Here is a 15,509-nt window from a genome sequence, read left to right on the forward strand (position 1 = left end):
GTACAGAAATTCCTATAAAAGCACCCAAGCCTAAGACAGCCCAACCTCTCATAGAACATATCTTAAGAAACCACATGGTTTCCTACTTAACTATGATGTTTTGGCAGGGACCGTATCTCCAAGAAGATCTACACCAACCAACTAAGAACAACAGCAAGGACAGACATAAAGCTGTCCAAACCGTTGGCTTGGTCACCCATTTGACAACCCAACCCAAGGCTTTATTAGGAAAGAAGACAATGAAGACTACTCCACCTGATCAGCTCCGAAGGGGGTGATGTTGGCCTTCACGGAGCCCACGCTCAGCCCAACCAACACCAAGCCGACATAGGAGGCGATGAGACAGTAGCGCATGGTTCCTTGTGATGGGCATGGGGCAGATGTGGTATTGCTCTGCAGAGGCGATGAGCAGTTCTCAATGGGCCATGGATGAAGCTCCCCACAGAGCCATTGACGGCTGGGAGTGATGGCCATGGCAGGGAAAGCTAGCATGCCCAAGAGGTAGACCGCCATGCTGACCAAGATGGTGGGGAACTTGCCCAATAGGGCGTCGGCCAGCCAGCCCCCAAAAGGAGAGACCAGGTAGGTGATGCCCATGAAGAGAAGAAGGGCCTGGCTGGCTTGGGCGCCTTCCCAGTTGTAAGGAGTCCCATTGAGGAAGAGCACCAAGTTTGAGGTGATGCCATAGAAGGCCACCCTCTCCAGCAGCTCCGCTAGAAGCACCGCAGCACATGCCAAGCGCCGTCCATGGAAGACGTTGGCCGCAGGGAAGGAGACAGGCGACCGAACATTGGGCTCCAAGAGCGGGCTCCTCTCATTGGACTCAGCCTTTTGCATTGCTGGTTGGCCAACTCCTTACTCAACTTCTCCTGTTGGGTGACCCAAATGAAAATATCTCCCCCTAACTAACCCTTACTAAGTCCCCCTCCAATGTCCTCTCCCTTAGGGACCCAGGAACCTTTGGGGTTCCCCTACTACCTTCACCCAGTTTTAGCACCCTCCTCCAACCCTTCCTCCCTACTACTCCAGGCAACTTCCAAGCTCCTTGGCTGCTCAGATCCTCTCTTAGGAACTAAATAACGAAGGGGGAGTCACTTCCAAGAGCCGGACTCACCCCCGTACCCCGAAACTTTTAAACTAACTCCCCTCCCTTCTAAACCCAAACTCTTCCCCAAGTGGGATTCGAACCCATAATCTCCCAGTTTCCGGGGCTCTTCCGAGCCGCGCCAGATTCTCTTCTCCCCCACCCCTCGCTAGAAAAGCCTGGCGCCGGCCGCCGTTCTCGGAACCTTCTCCCCCTCCCGCCGCCGCTCTCTGCCGGCCGCCACTTCGCCTCCTTGCTTGGAATGCCCAGGTTGTTCTCTAAGCCCGCCTCTTTCGGCCCGGGCCGCGCTCGTTGATTGGCCGCCGCGCGCCGTCGCTCACGGCTCCCCCGTGATTTGCAAGGAGGCGGTTCTTCCTGCTTCTCGTTTCGCTTGCAAAAATTAACTCAAATTGCAAGCGCGCGTTAAAGGGTGCAATGCGGAGTCGGGCCGGATCGGAGGCGGCTTTATACCACACCGGAGTGCCTTCCTCTTCCCTTCTCGTTCTTTATTTCTTTGGACTTTTTTTTTGGGTGGGGGGGAATCACCAGAGAGACTCAACAACAGAGCACGCCCAAAGCGAGTCATGGGTTTTTGTCACGTGCAACCATGTTGCAATGCTTAAAGCATTCTTTGGAATGGGGTTGGGGGGAGTGCTGTGCGCTTGGCTCTCTTTGCACGCACTGTTTATTTCTGTCCGGAGTGACCGGCTTTGGGCACAGATTGCCAGAATGGGGGTAGCTGGGCTTCCACCCAGCTGCTGTTTGGATAGTCCCCAAATTTCACAAAGAAGTGAAACTCTGAATGGGACTTTCATTCGTTTCTTGCTGTGAGTGCAGTTTGTGTCTTGCTATCTGGGATGGGGAAAAGCGGATGCGGTTTCAGGTTTTTCTAAGGATCCGGATTCCAGCAGGGTTCTAAGAATTTGGTAATAATAAAGCAATGCAAATCCAATTGCTTTATGAAAGCCAGCAAGTAATGATCTCATCCCAAAAAGGAAATGAATATATACATGTACGCAAATATACACAGCGCTTAATTGACAAGTTTGGGTAGATAACGGGAAGTAAGAATGAAATACGAAACGTAGAAATACAGGAAGAAAAGTACAATAGTAGGTAGTAGAATAAAATAACATACAACACCAGTCAGTAAATAAATCAGAATCTCCAGTAGAAAGAATTGCACAATTCAGAAGTCTGATAATTTTTTTTCTGGAATCTGAATCGTTATTGTTATTGCAAGACTATGTTTTTTGAGGCACAATCAATGCAGCTTTCTCTACCATGAGCATTTCTACTGATGTTGAACTGCCATGCCCATGTTGGCTGGGGATGATAGACTTTGTACTTCACAGCCCCCAAAGCGTTTCATCTTTTTTTGGATTTCTGCTAGAGAATTCAAAGCCTGCCTTCCTGAGGCAAGAAGGTTTAGACTTGAGATGTCAGATGATAAATCCACTTCTTTATATTTCAAGAGATAGGTCGGAAAGATCTTAAGCTTTAAATCAGAAACTAGCTGCTATCTCTCTTCAAGGCGGAGGAGAAAAAACCCCGCAAATGCAGATAGTGGTGAGACTGAAAGAAATCAGAGTTTTTAAAGAAACTCGCAGCCCACAGGTTGGCTGTCCAGTTTCCAGTTTCTTTCTGCTTTCATTGTTTCTTTCTTCTGTCATTCACGAGAGAGAAAACCCTGCTTGCCTTTGGACAAGAAGTTCATTGACAGCTGCAGCTGAAAAATATTGATCACGCTACCTTATCAATAATTTAATTTCTGTTCCCACTGCTTACGTCGGTTTACAAGACAATAATACAACAATAATGAAACATCTCTGCTGCTAAAGAGACCTGAAAGAGATTGAGAAATTCAGAACTGTGGGATTCTGGGTGTTGAAGTCCACACATCTTAAAACCAGAGAGGCAAACCAGAGAGGCAAAACACCAATTTAGGCTACTAAAAAAACATCTCTGCAACCATTTACCTCAATACAATATTTCTTAAGAGACAATAAAGAGCACACAGTAAAAGATCATCTACCTAATATAAGGCCCTGTTTTTTAATTTCTTTGATTCATGCACACATTCTGTAGTCTATATTATTATCTGTCTGTCTCCATCCATCCATCATTGTCTGCCTGTCTGTCTGTCTCCATCCATCCATCCATCATTGTCTGTCTGTCTTCCTCTGTCTATGTCTGTCTTTGTCCATCTCTCCATCTCTCCATCCATCCAGATGGACTAGATGACTTGCAGGGGGGTGGGGGTTGGACTAGATGACCTACAAGATCCCTTCCAACTCTTAAATCTGTAATATTTCCATCCATCCATCATTGTCTGTCTGTCTATCTCTCTCCATCCATCCATCCTCCATCCTTCGTCTGTCTATATTTCTGTGTCTATGTCTGTCTTCGTCTGTCCATCTCTCCATCCATCCATCCATCCATCTGTAGGAATTTAGCACCCACCCACCTCCTAGAAAAATGAAATATTTTAGAAAATATTTAAAAAGGCAGAATATTATATTTCCCTGGATGAGAAATGGAGAAACATGTTTTAAAGACAAAGCAGCTCCCTGCAACTTCCTGCCACCCCCCCCACCTTTGTCAATGGGTCATTAAAGCCTCAACCAAGCTCACTCATTTCCCCCCACCTTTGTCAATGGGTCAGAGGTAGAAACTCATTCTCCCCACCTTTGTCAATGGGACCATCATCTGCAACACAATAGGACCCATCTAGCAACAGAAACTCACCACATGACACCTGGGAAGACTACATCAGCCAGCAAGGCTAGCTAAGACCCCCACCCCCTGGGAGTCTGACAACCAATCAGGATACTCTTCCTGTGCCCCAGAAAGTTCAAAGCTCAGAAAAAGCATAAAGCCAGGGAGCGCACAGGATCTCAGCCCCTTTTCTGTTCAGGAACTCAAGCCATGTGATCCTGACCACCATTAAACCATCTTTCCAAGCAGTCTCCATGTTTCCAGTGTCTTTGTCCCCACTTGGAACTGAACCCAGATGGATATTTCTTCCAACACATCAGGATGGACTAGATGGCTGGGGGGGGGGTTTGGAGTAGAACTAGATGACCTACAAAGTCCTTTCCAACTCTTGTTAATCTGTAATCTGTTGTTGGAAGAAATATCCATCTGGGTTCAGTTCTGTTCTAGATGGGCTCTATTGTGATGCAGATGATGGCCCATTAGCAAAGGTGGGGGGTGGCAGGAAGTTGCAGGGAGCTGCTTTGTCTTTAAAACATGTTTCTCCATTTCTCATCCAGGGAAATATAATATTCTGCCTTTTAAGTATTTTCTAAAGTATTTCATTCTTGTAGGAGGGGGGTGGGTGCTAAATTCCTACACTGTAATATTTCCTTCTATCTATCTATCTATCTATCTATCTATCTATCTATCTATCCATCCATCCATCCATCCATCCATCCATCCATCCATCCATCCATCCAATCAGATTTGTGTGCCACTCATTTCATCTGGAGGCGGCTTACAAACAATAAAAAACCGGTAAAACATTTTAAAAAAATGACCATGGAATAAATGGCCACAGTAACAACAGTGTCCCCTTTAAGTGGAACGGCATGGCCGCCCACCTTGTTGCTTAGGGGAGCCGTTCCTTGCTGCAACCGAAGGGAGCGGACCATAGAGTCCGCTCCCTTCGGCAAGAGCGGAGGAGGAGCACCTAGCTTCCTGTGCCTGGAAAAGGAGGGAATGAAGCCACCGGGGACCTTGCCGGAAGTAGGGCACAGCTGCCAACTCGCCATGCGGCTATTGCTCCTGGCTCCCAGGCGAGCCCAGACGGGCAACGGGACCACCGCCCGGAGGATCCAGTAAGTGGCTCCCTCCATGCAATGCGTTGCAACCCCCCCCGGCTGAAATCAGCCCGATGCAAAGCTATGCAATGCAATTAAGTGGTAGCGGCGGCTGGGCAGGCGGGAGTTCGTCCGGTGCAGCCGGGTAAGGCTGCAAAGAGTGGACCAGTGGCCGGAGGGGATGCTCAGGACACACACACACACACACATGCACGCACACATGCACGCACACACACACACACACACCCCGAGTGGAAAGGGAAGCCCGTTTTGCTGGCTGGGTTCACACAATCCGCCAAACCCGGGTCAAGGAGACTTAAGCAGCAGAGCTAAACCCGTTGAACGATTACCCGGTTTTTAAACTCTTTCGGTGCATCTATGGGGGTTAAATCTGAAATGAGGAAAATCGGGTGGTGGGAATGTAACTTTTTGTGTTTGTTTTGTTATGCTAGCTACTTATTTTGTGTCCTGGGGTGGTGATTTTATATTTTATTTTGTCTTCTGGATACTTTGTATTTTCTGTATTACAAGCGTTTTAACCTGGATGTCAAACAGTGACACCCATTTTGTAAGAGGTGTTTGGATCTTAGTTTGGCCCGTGTGTTGATTCTATGCACAACGTGGAAAATACGGCGTTCTCTCAAAAGTTCAAGAACTTTTGAACTTTGTTGAAGAACAGGTCTGAGCATGTTGTAGGCAGACAAGAAAAAAAAGTCATCCATTATCAAGCAAATTCTCTTCCCATGCAGCTTCTTGAAAGTCCAGCTTTTACTTCCATAGAGTATCATAAGGAATATCACAGCTTACATGAGAATGGAATTTTTTTATATTCCTAGTGGGAAAAAATTGGATTAGATTAGATTAACAGTGTTGGAAGGGACCTTGTAGGTCATTTAGTCCAACCCCCTCCCCAAGCAGGAGACCCGACACCATTTCTGGCAGATGGCAGCCCAGTCTCTTCTTGAAAGCCTCTAGTGATGAAGCTCCCACAACTTTTGAAGGCAACTTCTGTTCCATTAGTTGATTGCTCTCAATGTAAAAAAAAAAATCTTATTTCTAGGTTGAATCTCTCCTTGTTCAGTTTCCATCCATTATTCCTTGTCTGGCCTTCGGGTGCCTTGGAAAATAGCTTGACACACACCCCCTTCCTCTCTGTGGCAGCCTCTCAAATATTGGGACACTGCTATCATGTCTCCCCTGGTCCTTCTCTTCACTAGACTAGCCATGCCCAGTTCTTTCAACTGTTCATCATGTTTTAATTCCATTGATCAATTACAACCCATGCTGGTGGGAAAATGTTTAAAGCAATTTCTGGAAATCTCAGAAAAATTGCATTCTTTCTGTGCACTAGAAAACGAGCGGATAATCATTGGCAATTTGCAAGCCTATTCATCTGAACAAGAATGTAAATTATGGTTATTGGTATAGTGGTGTTGGAAGAAATATCCATCTGGGTTCAGTTCCAAGTGGGGACAAAGACACTGGAAACATGGAGGCTGCTTGGAAAGATGGTTTAATGGTGGTCAGGATCACATGGCTTGAGTTCCTGAACAGAAAGGGCCTGAGATCCTGTGTGCTCCCTGGTTTTATGATTTTTCTGAGCTTTGACCTTTCTGGGGCACAGGAAGAGTATCCTGATTGGTTGTCAGACTCCCAGGGGGTGGGGGTCTTAGCTAGCCTTGCTGGCTGTCTCTCAAGCTTGCTTGAGCCTTGCCATGTGGTGAGTTTCAGTTGTATTGTGTTGCAAATCATGGGGGGATTGAGTGAGCTTGGTTGAAGCCTTAATTGCCCATTGACAAAGGTGGGGAGAATGAGTGAGCTTAGCTGAGGCTTTTAATGGCCCATTGACAAAGGTGGGGGGGAGTCAGGAAGTTGCAGGGAGCTCCTTTGTCTTTAAAATATGTTTCTCCATTTCTCATCCAGGAAGGTATAATATTCTGCTTTTTAAATATTTCCTAGAATATTTCATTCTTCTAGGAGGGGGTGGATAGAGTATCACAAGGAATATCACAGTTTACATGAGAATGGAATTTTTTTTATATTCCTAGTGGGAAAAAGTTGGATTAGATTAGATTAACAGTGTTGGAAGGGACCTTGTAGGTCATTTAGTCCAACCCCCTCCCCAAGCAGGAGACCCGACACCATTTCTGGCAGATGGCAGCCCAGTCTCTTCTTGAAAGCCTCTAGTGATGAAGCTCCCACAACTTTTGAAGGCAACTTCTGTTCCATTAGTTGATTGCTCTCAATGTAAAAAAATAATAATCTTATTTCTAGGTTGAATCTCTCTTTGTTCAGTTTCCATCCATTATTCCTTGTCTGGCCTTCGGGTGCCTTGGAAAATAGCTTGACACACACCCCCTTCCTCTCTGTGGCAGCCTCTCAAATATTGGGACACTGCTATCCTGTCTCCCCTGGTCCTTCTCTTCACTAGACTAGCCATGCCCAGTTCTTTCAACTGTTCATCATGTTTTAATTCCATTGATCAATTACAACCCATGCTGGTGGGAAAATGTTTAAAGCAATTTCTGGAAATCTCAGAAAAATTGCATTCTTTCTGTGCACTAGAAAACGAGCGGATAATCATTGGCAATTTGCAAGCCTATTCATCTGAACAAGAATGTAAATTATGGTTATTGGTATAGTGGTGTTGGAAGAAATATCCATCTGGGTTCAGTTCCAAGTGGGGACAAAGACACTGGAAACATGGAGGCTGCTTGGAAAGATGGTTTAATGGTGGTCAGGATCACATGGCTTGAGATCCTGAACAGAAAAAGGGCTGAGATGCTGTGTGCGCCCTGGCTTTATGCTCTCTCTAAGCTTTGAACTTCCCGGGGCACAGGAAGAGTATCCTGATTGGTTGTCAGACTCCCAGGGGGTGGGAGCCTTAGCTAGCAATGTAGGTTGTCCCTCAAGCTTGCCTGAGCCTTGCCATGTGGTAAGATTCTGTTGCTAGATGGGTAGGGGCTAATCCTATCTTTGTCATGTAGACAATGGACTGGCTCAGGCCTTAATGGCCCATTGACAAAGGTGGGGGGGAGTTGCTTTGTCTTTAAAACATGTTTCTCCATTTCTCATCCAGGGAAATATATTCTGCCTTTTTAAATATTTTCTAAAATATTTCATTCTTCTAGGAGGGGGCTGGGTGCTAAATTCCTACAGTGGAAAGAAAGAAAAAAAATTCTGATTTGTGTTATAGTGGAAATCATGTTCCGAATTTTGGTTATATGTGCAAGACTACCTTCATGGCCTTATTTTCCCACAGAAATTAATGCTAATATCCTGTCTTTTTTTAAAATTATCCCGTCTGCTCCTGTTTTCCAAAGAGATCATTTACACGCTGCTGGGCATTTGTGTGTCTTGAAGGACACCTCTGATTATGAGTCCCCGTTGGCAATTTCAAATCTCATCTCTTCGGAGAAATTGGAGGCAGCTCTGGGCATCCATCTCTTTAAAGCTGGAAAGCTTCTTCAAGGTAAGATAAGGTCTCTTGGTTTCAAAAGGCATGGAAAACAGTGGTGGTGTTGTTTTGACAAAAGCCTAAATTGCTTCTTTAAAATGTGTGGTATAAGCTTTGATAAGTCTTGTTATAATGGAGCTGCAATAATATGCATAACCCCTAGGTGGAGGCAGAGACCTAGTTTTCTGCATCAGTCTGCTACCCTCTACTGGTTATGTAGATGTTTTGCACTGTGGATATGTTCTTTGGCCTAACTATAGGCCCAAATCCTTTCTATTGACGTGAAATCTCCATTTCCGCAGGAGAATAAAGCCAGGATTCAGCACAACCCATCTGTTGATTGTTCTTCTCCAAAAAGTGCTTTTAATTGGCATTTCAACATCAATGACTTGTTTCCCTGTCTGCCTGGATTCCCCACCCCACTCAAAAGCTGATGTCCAGAGATGCTGGACCATCTTACCAACCTCTCCAGAAAAGCGGACACTGGAGATCAGCTGGTAAAATAGGTCACAAATTCCTCTGACAGCCAGTTCTTGACAGTTTACTTGATTCCTTTTTAACAAGTGAACTCATTCTACCTAGAATTTAAAAGCAGCCTTGTTCCTAATTAGCTGCCATCCCCGCTGCTGTTTGTTAGCTTAAAGGAGTGTAAAACTGCCCAGTTAATTGTTTCTCCCCACCCCTTCCACTCTTCTAATGCTTTTTTTTAAGGAGGAGGGAGGCTTATAGTTTTGTTAGCATCACTGGTTTTGAGCATCACTGTTGGCAGCAGAGGGATGCTTGATTTGAAAAGACACAATGCAAATTGCCCTTCTTTGTAACAACAGGACTGGCATGGTAGAACAGGTTTGAGAGAATGGGTGGCTTCCATTTGGCCAAAGACAATCTGAGAGACGGCTTGTCTCAGATTTCTGTTTGAAAACACCTCTTAATATAGCTAAATAGCAATAGCACTTAGACTTATATACTGCATCACAGTGCTTTCCAGCCAGTGGTGGGTTTCAAATTTTTTTACTACCAGTTCTGTGGGTGTGGCTTGGTGGGTGTGGCAGGGGAAGGTTACTGCAAAATCCCCATTTCCTCCTGATCAGCTGGGACTCAGGAGAGAGAGAATAGATGGGGGCGGGGTCAGTCAGAGGTGGTATTTACCAGTTCTCCGAAGCACTCAAAATTTCTGCTACCAGTTCTCCAGAACTGGTCAGAACCGCCTCTGTTTCCAGTCCTCTCTAAGCGGTTTACAGAGTCAGCATGTTGCCCCCAACAATCTGGATCCTCATTTTATCCAACTCGGAAGGATTGAAGGATGGGTTAACCTTGAGTAGGTCAGGATCGAACTCCTGTCAGTGGGCAGAGTTAGCCTGCAATACTCCTTCCTAACTACTGCATAGGGAGAAAGGGAAGGAAGGAAGGAAGGAAGGAAGGAAGGAAGGAAGGAAGGAAGGAAGGAAGGAAGGAAGGAAGGAAGGAAGGAAGGGAGAAATAGCACTAGCAATAGCACTTAGACTTATATACGGCTTCATATTGCTTTTAGAGCCCTCTCTAAGTGGTTTACAGAGTTAGCTTCTTTCCCCCAACAGTCTGGGTCCTCATTTTACCTCCCTTGGAAGGATGTGAAGCTGAATCAACCTTGAAACGGTCAGGATTGAACTGCTGGCAGTGGACAAAGTTTGTCTGCAATATTGCATTCTAACCACTGCGCACCATGGATGGATTGATGGAAGGAAGGAGTAAAGGAATAGCAATAGCCATAGCCCTTAGACTTATATACTGCTTCACAGTGCTTCACAGCCGTCTCTCAGTAGTTTACAGAGTCAGCCGCTTGCCCCCAACAATCTGGGTCCTCATTTTACCCACCTCAGAAGAATGGAAGGCTGAGTCAACCTTTAGCCTGGTAAGATTCGAACTGCTAAATTGCTAAAAGCGCCTTCTCCTTCAAAGAAAGGCACACCGGGGCAAGATTCAAAAGGCAGAGGGTTAATATAGGTGGTCCTCATTTAGCGGCGGCCTTGCTTAGTGTTCATTTGCAGCCACAATGGTGAGGAAAAAGTAACTTGGCAACCTGTCCTTGCACTGATAACCTTTGTAGGTTTGTTAAACGAAGGAAAGAGGAAACAGGACCGTGAGCCCAGCCATGTTTCGCTCAGGGATCGTTTTGCTTAATGCCAAATGGATGATTAAACGAGGATGACATGTAGAAGAAAGCAAGCGAAGAACCATCCTTGGAAAAAATCAAAACCCAGAGGCGCAATGATAGAAAGCAGAGGTGGTCCTGATATTCCAACTATACATTGGGACCAGAATTTCCATTGCTGATTTTATGACCTTTTGGGGGGCGGGGGGGGGGGGCGTTGTTAAGCAAATCTGCAGCTTTTAAGTGAATCATGTGGTTGTTAAGCCAATCTGGGTTTCTTCCATTGATTTTGCTTATTGGAAACCAGCTGGGAAAGTCACAAATGGCGATCACATGACCCTATGGGCAACAGTCCGCGGTGTGGCTCAGGCTGTAAGAAGCCTGTTATTAAAACACAGCTGCCTGCAATTACTGCAGGTTCTAGTCCCACCAGGCCCAAGGTTGACTCAGCCTTCCATCCTTTATAAGGTAGGTAAAATGAGGACCCAGATTGTTGTGGGGGGCAATAAGTTGACTTTGTAAATATACAAATAGAATGAGACTATTGCCTTACACACTGTAAGCTGCCCTGAGTCTTCGGAGAAGGGCGGGATATAAATGTAAATTAAAAAAAAAAAAGAACCAGTCATAAATCTGTACCAGTTGTCATTTTTAATTGTGATTGCGTGTCCACAGGGATGCTGCAATGGTTGTAAGTGCAAGGGCCAAGTCATAAGTCATAGTTGTTATGTTACAAATAGTTGTAAATTCAGGACTACCCAGATTTGCGGACACCTTCCAATAGGAGGTGTTCTTTGATGTACTTCAGCACATGCCCTACTTCCAAGGGGAGATCAATCAATCAGAATAGAGTTGGAAAGGATCTTGGAGATCTTTTAGTCCAGTGGTGACAAACTCAAGGCCCGGGGGCTGGATTCGGCCTGCAGGGTGCTTAGATCTGGCCCGTGGGGCCACCTTGGAAATAACGAAGGTCTGGCTCGCAGTGCCTCTGCCAGCAAAAACACAGCTTGTGTTGTGTCTTGTCCGCTCTCACCGCAGCCGGGGTCTGCTTATCTGCTCCCGAACACGGAGGAATGTATGCCTCCCGGCCCCAGTCCTGGCTCCATGCCCAGACAAGCTGCAGAGGAGGGGGCACCTCCTGGCCCCAGCCTTGGCTCCATGCCCAAGCAGGCTGCAGAGGAGGGAGCACCCCCCGGCCCCAGCCCGGGCTCCATGCCCAGGCAAACGGAGCTGCTAGACCCCTCCCCCTCCTCCACAGCATGTGAGCCTGAGGAAGGTTTATTTCCAACAGCTGCTGATTGGAGTGACCCTCGCATCAGAAGACTGGATAGGCGGAGGAAACAGAAGGAAGGGAGGGGCAGGCCTTAATGAGTGCTGAGTCATGGAGCCACACCCCATGGCCTATAAAAAGGATCTGCTTTCTGGCAGTCTCTGAGTCAGGCAAAGTCGAACTTACCTTGCTGAAGTCACTTACTGGTCTCCTGCCTGCTCTAAGGACTTTGCTAGGACTTTGGGCAGAGCTGCAGAGGCAAGCCTGATTCAGATTTCCCTGACCCGGCCGTCAGCGGAGGAGTGGGACACGACAGCTTGGGAGGGCTCCGTGTGGCCTTCATGAGCTCCGTTTTCAACCATGACTGCCTCCTGCAGCCCTTCGCCAGCAAAAGTGGAGCTCAGGGGGCTCCATTTTCGCTGGCAGAGGGCTGCAGGAGGCCGTCACTGCCAAAAAGAGCTTGCAAGGGCTACATGGGGGGGCCCCGAGCTCCGTTTTTGCTGGCAGAGGGCTGCAGGAGGTCATCATGGTCGAAAATGCAGCTCGCAAGGGCCACTTGTGCCCCCCCCACCCAGAGCTCCGTTTTCGCTGGCAGTGGGTTTCAGGAGGCCGTCCCAGCCAAAAACGGAGCTCGGGAGCCTGTTTTCGCTGGCAGAGTGCTCAGGCCACAGGTGCCCCCAACACGAGTGATGTCATGCTGGCCATACCCATCGCCACCTCCCCCTCAAGCTCAAATGCAACCCTGATGCAGCTCTCAATGAAGTCGAGTTTGATACCCCTGTTCTATAGGTGGCTGTCCAGTGTCGTCTTCAAAACCTCCAGTGGTGAAGTACCCACAATGTCTGGAGACAAGCTGTTACACTGGTTGATTGTCCTCACTGTTAGGAAGTTTCTCCTTAATTCCAGATTGCTTCTCTCTTTGATTAGTTTCCATTCATAGTTTCTTGTCCTGCCTTCTGGTGCTTTGGAAAATAAACTGACCCCCTCTTCTTTGTGGGAGCCCTTCAAATACTGGAATACTGCTATCATGTCCCCCCTAGTCTTTCTTTTCATTAAGCTAGACATACCCATTTCCTGCAAACATTCTTCATGTGTTTTAGTCTCTTTGGAAGGGTTTCAATCAACACTGATCCCAGGGTTAAGTTAGGTTGACCAAGGGGAACATCTGTGCCACTGGATTAAGAAGAACTGTTAAAATTCTCCATTTTTCAGGAAGTCCCGTTCCTTTTGGAATTATTTTTGGAGGCACAGATGTTAATGAAGATGCCAAAATTGAGGAGAAGGCCAAAATTATGGAGAAGGTGTTGGATGAAGCCAGGTAAAGAAATGTTCTCTTACTCCTCCTTATTGCCATACTGTGAATCAATCGACATCTGTTTGGATCTTGTCCCAAAATTGTTTTTTTTTCCAAAAGGCCACTGGACTTTCTGGGTGTTTTGTTTGAAAGCATTTCTTTTTATACATACATACATACATACATACATACATACATACATACATATATATAATTTTTTTACAAAAGAAAAAAACCAACAAGACATAACAAACACTAACATAAAACATATACTCCTTCTTTATATTAGCTTTGTTTCGGTATTCCTTTATTATTTACATTTCCCCCCCTCTCGTTTCCTTTAATTATCTTTTTTGTCCCATTATCCCTTATTTCTGTATATATTCCACCATACCTATCCTTATAGCAATTCATTTTCTTTCGTGCACTACCCTTTTTTGTATGTGTGTATATGAACTTTTCACCTTTTTCATCATTTACCATTTTAATTTCTATCCAATTATACAATTTATTCCACACTATGTAATATTCCGTATCTTCCTTTTCTTTTATTTCCTTTGTTAATTTATCCATCTCAGCACAGTCCAGAATTTTCCTTATCACTTCCACCTCCGATGGTATAGTCTCATTTTTCCAGTTCTGTGCGTAAGCTATTTTAGCAGCTGTTATTATGTGTAAGATTAGACATCTTATTTTTTTGTCCCATTATCCCTTATTTCTGTACATATTCCACCATACTTCCGTCGTGAGCTCAAAACACACCTATTTATTCAAGCGGGACTGGCATAATAGTGTCAAATTTTAATTTGGGGTTTTATTAATATTTAAAAAATTTTTAAAACTAAATTTTAACCGGGTTTTATTATTTATATGTCTATTTTAAATATTTGGCCTATTTAATAAGTTTTTTAGATTAATGTTTTACTTTGTATATTTATGTGTTTTTTATATGGCTGTACACCGCCCTGAGTCCCTAGGGAGATAGGGCGGTATAAAAGTATGAATAAATAAATAAATAAATAAATAAATACCTATCCTTATAGCAATTCATTTTCTTTCGTGCACTACCCTTTTTTGTATGTGTGTATATGAACTTTTCACCTGATATATTGACCATCAATTGTGTTGTAAATGTTGTACCTTGATGAACGTATCTTTTCTTTTATGTACACTGAGAGCATCTGCACCAAGACAAATTCCTTGTGTGTCCAATCACACTTGGCCAATAAAATTCTATTCTAATTTCTATTCAATTATACAATTTATTCCACACTATGTAATATCTTCCTTTTCTTTTATTTCCTTTGTTAATTTATCCATCTCAGCACAGTCCAGAATTTTCCTTATCACTTCCACCTCCGATGGTATAGTCTCATTTTTCCAGTTCTGTGCGTAAGCTATTTTAGCGGCTGTTATTATGTGTAAGATTAGATATCTTATTTTTTTATTATATTTCCTATTCAATATTCCCAGCAGAAAGATCTCTGGTTTCCAGTCTATGTGTTGGTCATTTATTTCTTCCAGCCATTTTCTGATTTTGGCCTAGAATTTTTTGGCAGCTGGACATGTCCACCATAAATGGTAATACGTTCCATATACTTTTTTACACTTCCAGCATATTGTAGAGCTGTTCGGGTACATCTTAGCAAGTCTTGCCGGTGGTTTTCTTTAAATGCCGCAGACATTGTCATTTTTATATTTGTTCCCCACATTTTTTCCCATTTTTCCAATTCTATATTGTATCCAAATTTTTTTGCCCATTTGATCATTGTTTCTTTAACCACCTCATCTTCCATTTTATATCGCAATACATATTTATATATTTTACTGATTAATTTTATCTCTGTTCCATGTACAATTTTATCCAATTCTTGCTGCTCTTTTTGTATTTCGTATAGTTTTTTATCCTCAGTACATCTTGATTGTATTTGTGTGTATGTCCACCATTCTATCTCCCTACCTACCTCTTTTTCCAATTCGTGTTTTGTTCTCAAATTTCCCTGTTTATTTACCAATTTTTCATATCTAACTATCTTATCTACATCCAATAAATTTGGGTGTTTCATTATTTCTGTTGGGGACAGCCACATTGGATTTTTGTTTTATTTTTTTCCAAATCTGTAGCAGTGCATTCCTGATTACATGTGTTTGAAAGTATTTATGTGTTTTGTATTTTTCATCCCAAAGGAATGCATGCCACCCCATTTGCAAATCATGGCCTTCTATTGCTAAAATTCTTTTGTTTTTCAGTTCCATCCAGTCTTTTAACCATGTTAGAATTGATGCTTGGTAATATATTTCCCACTCTGATAATGCCAAACCCCCTTTATCTTTCGTATCTTGCAATAATTTTAGTTTAATCCTAGGTTTTTTCTCTTGCCATATAAATTTGGTAACTAGTTTATTCAACTCTTCAAAAAATGTTTTCCCTAATTTTATTGGAGTAACTTGG

General features: G+C 44.3%; 2 protein-coding genes across 5 annotated transcripts in view; one reads left to right on the plus strand and one right to left on the minus strand.

Annotated features, from left to right (window-relative positions):
• The window catches only part of SLC15A4 (solute carrier family 15 member 4), a 32,365-nt gene extending 30,774 nt beyond the window's left edge, over positions 1 to 1,591 (minus strand). The window contains exon 1 of the mRNA XM_058158321.1: positions 256 to 1,591. Within this exon, the coding sequence (XP_058014304.1) occupies positions 256 to 837 (582 nt within the window). The 5' untranslated portion in view covers positions 838 to 1,591. The remainder of the gene's footprint in view (positions 1 to 255) is intronic.
• Positions 1,592 to 4,821: 3,230 nt separating this feature from the next.
• Positions 4,822 to 15,509, plus strand: part of GLT1D1 (glycosyltransferase 1 domain containing 1) — a 51,851-nt gene continuing 41,163 nt past the window's right edge. For 2 of the 4 annotated variants that reach the window (XM_058158322.1, XM_058158323.1), the window contains exons 1-3: positions 4,822 to 4,923; positions 8,229 to 8,377; positions 12,976 to 13,081. In XM_058158322.1, coding sequence (XP_058014305.1) covers positions 4,856 to 4,923; positions 8,229 to 8,377; positions 12,976 to 13,081 — 323 coding nt within the window. In that variant the 5' untranslated portion in view covers positions 4,822 to 4,855. The remainder of the gene's footprint in view (positions 4,924 to 8,228; positions 8,378 to 12,975; positions 13,082 to 15,509) is intronic. The other 2 variants (XM_058158324.1, XM_058158325.1) reach the window with 1 other exon arrangement.

Source organism: Ahaetulla prasina, chromosome 15, assembly GCF_028640845.1.
Source record: "Ahaetulla prasina isolate Xishuangbanna chromosome 15, ASM2864084v1, whole genome shotgun sequence".
In the NCBI taxonomy this organism is placed as follows: domain Eukaryota; kingdom Metazoa; phylum Chordata; class Lepidosauria; order Squamata; family Colubridae; genus Ahaetulla; species Ahaetulla prasina.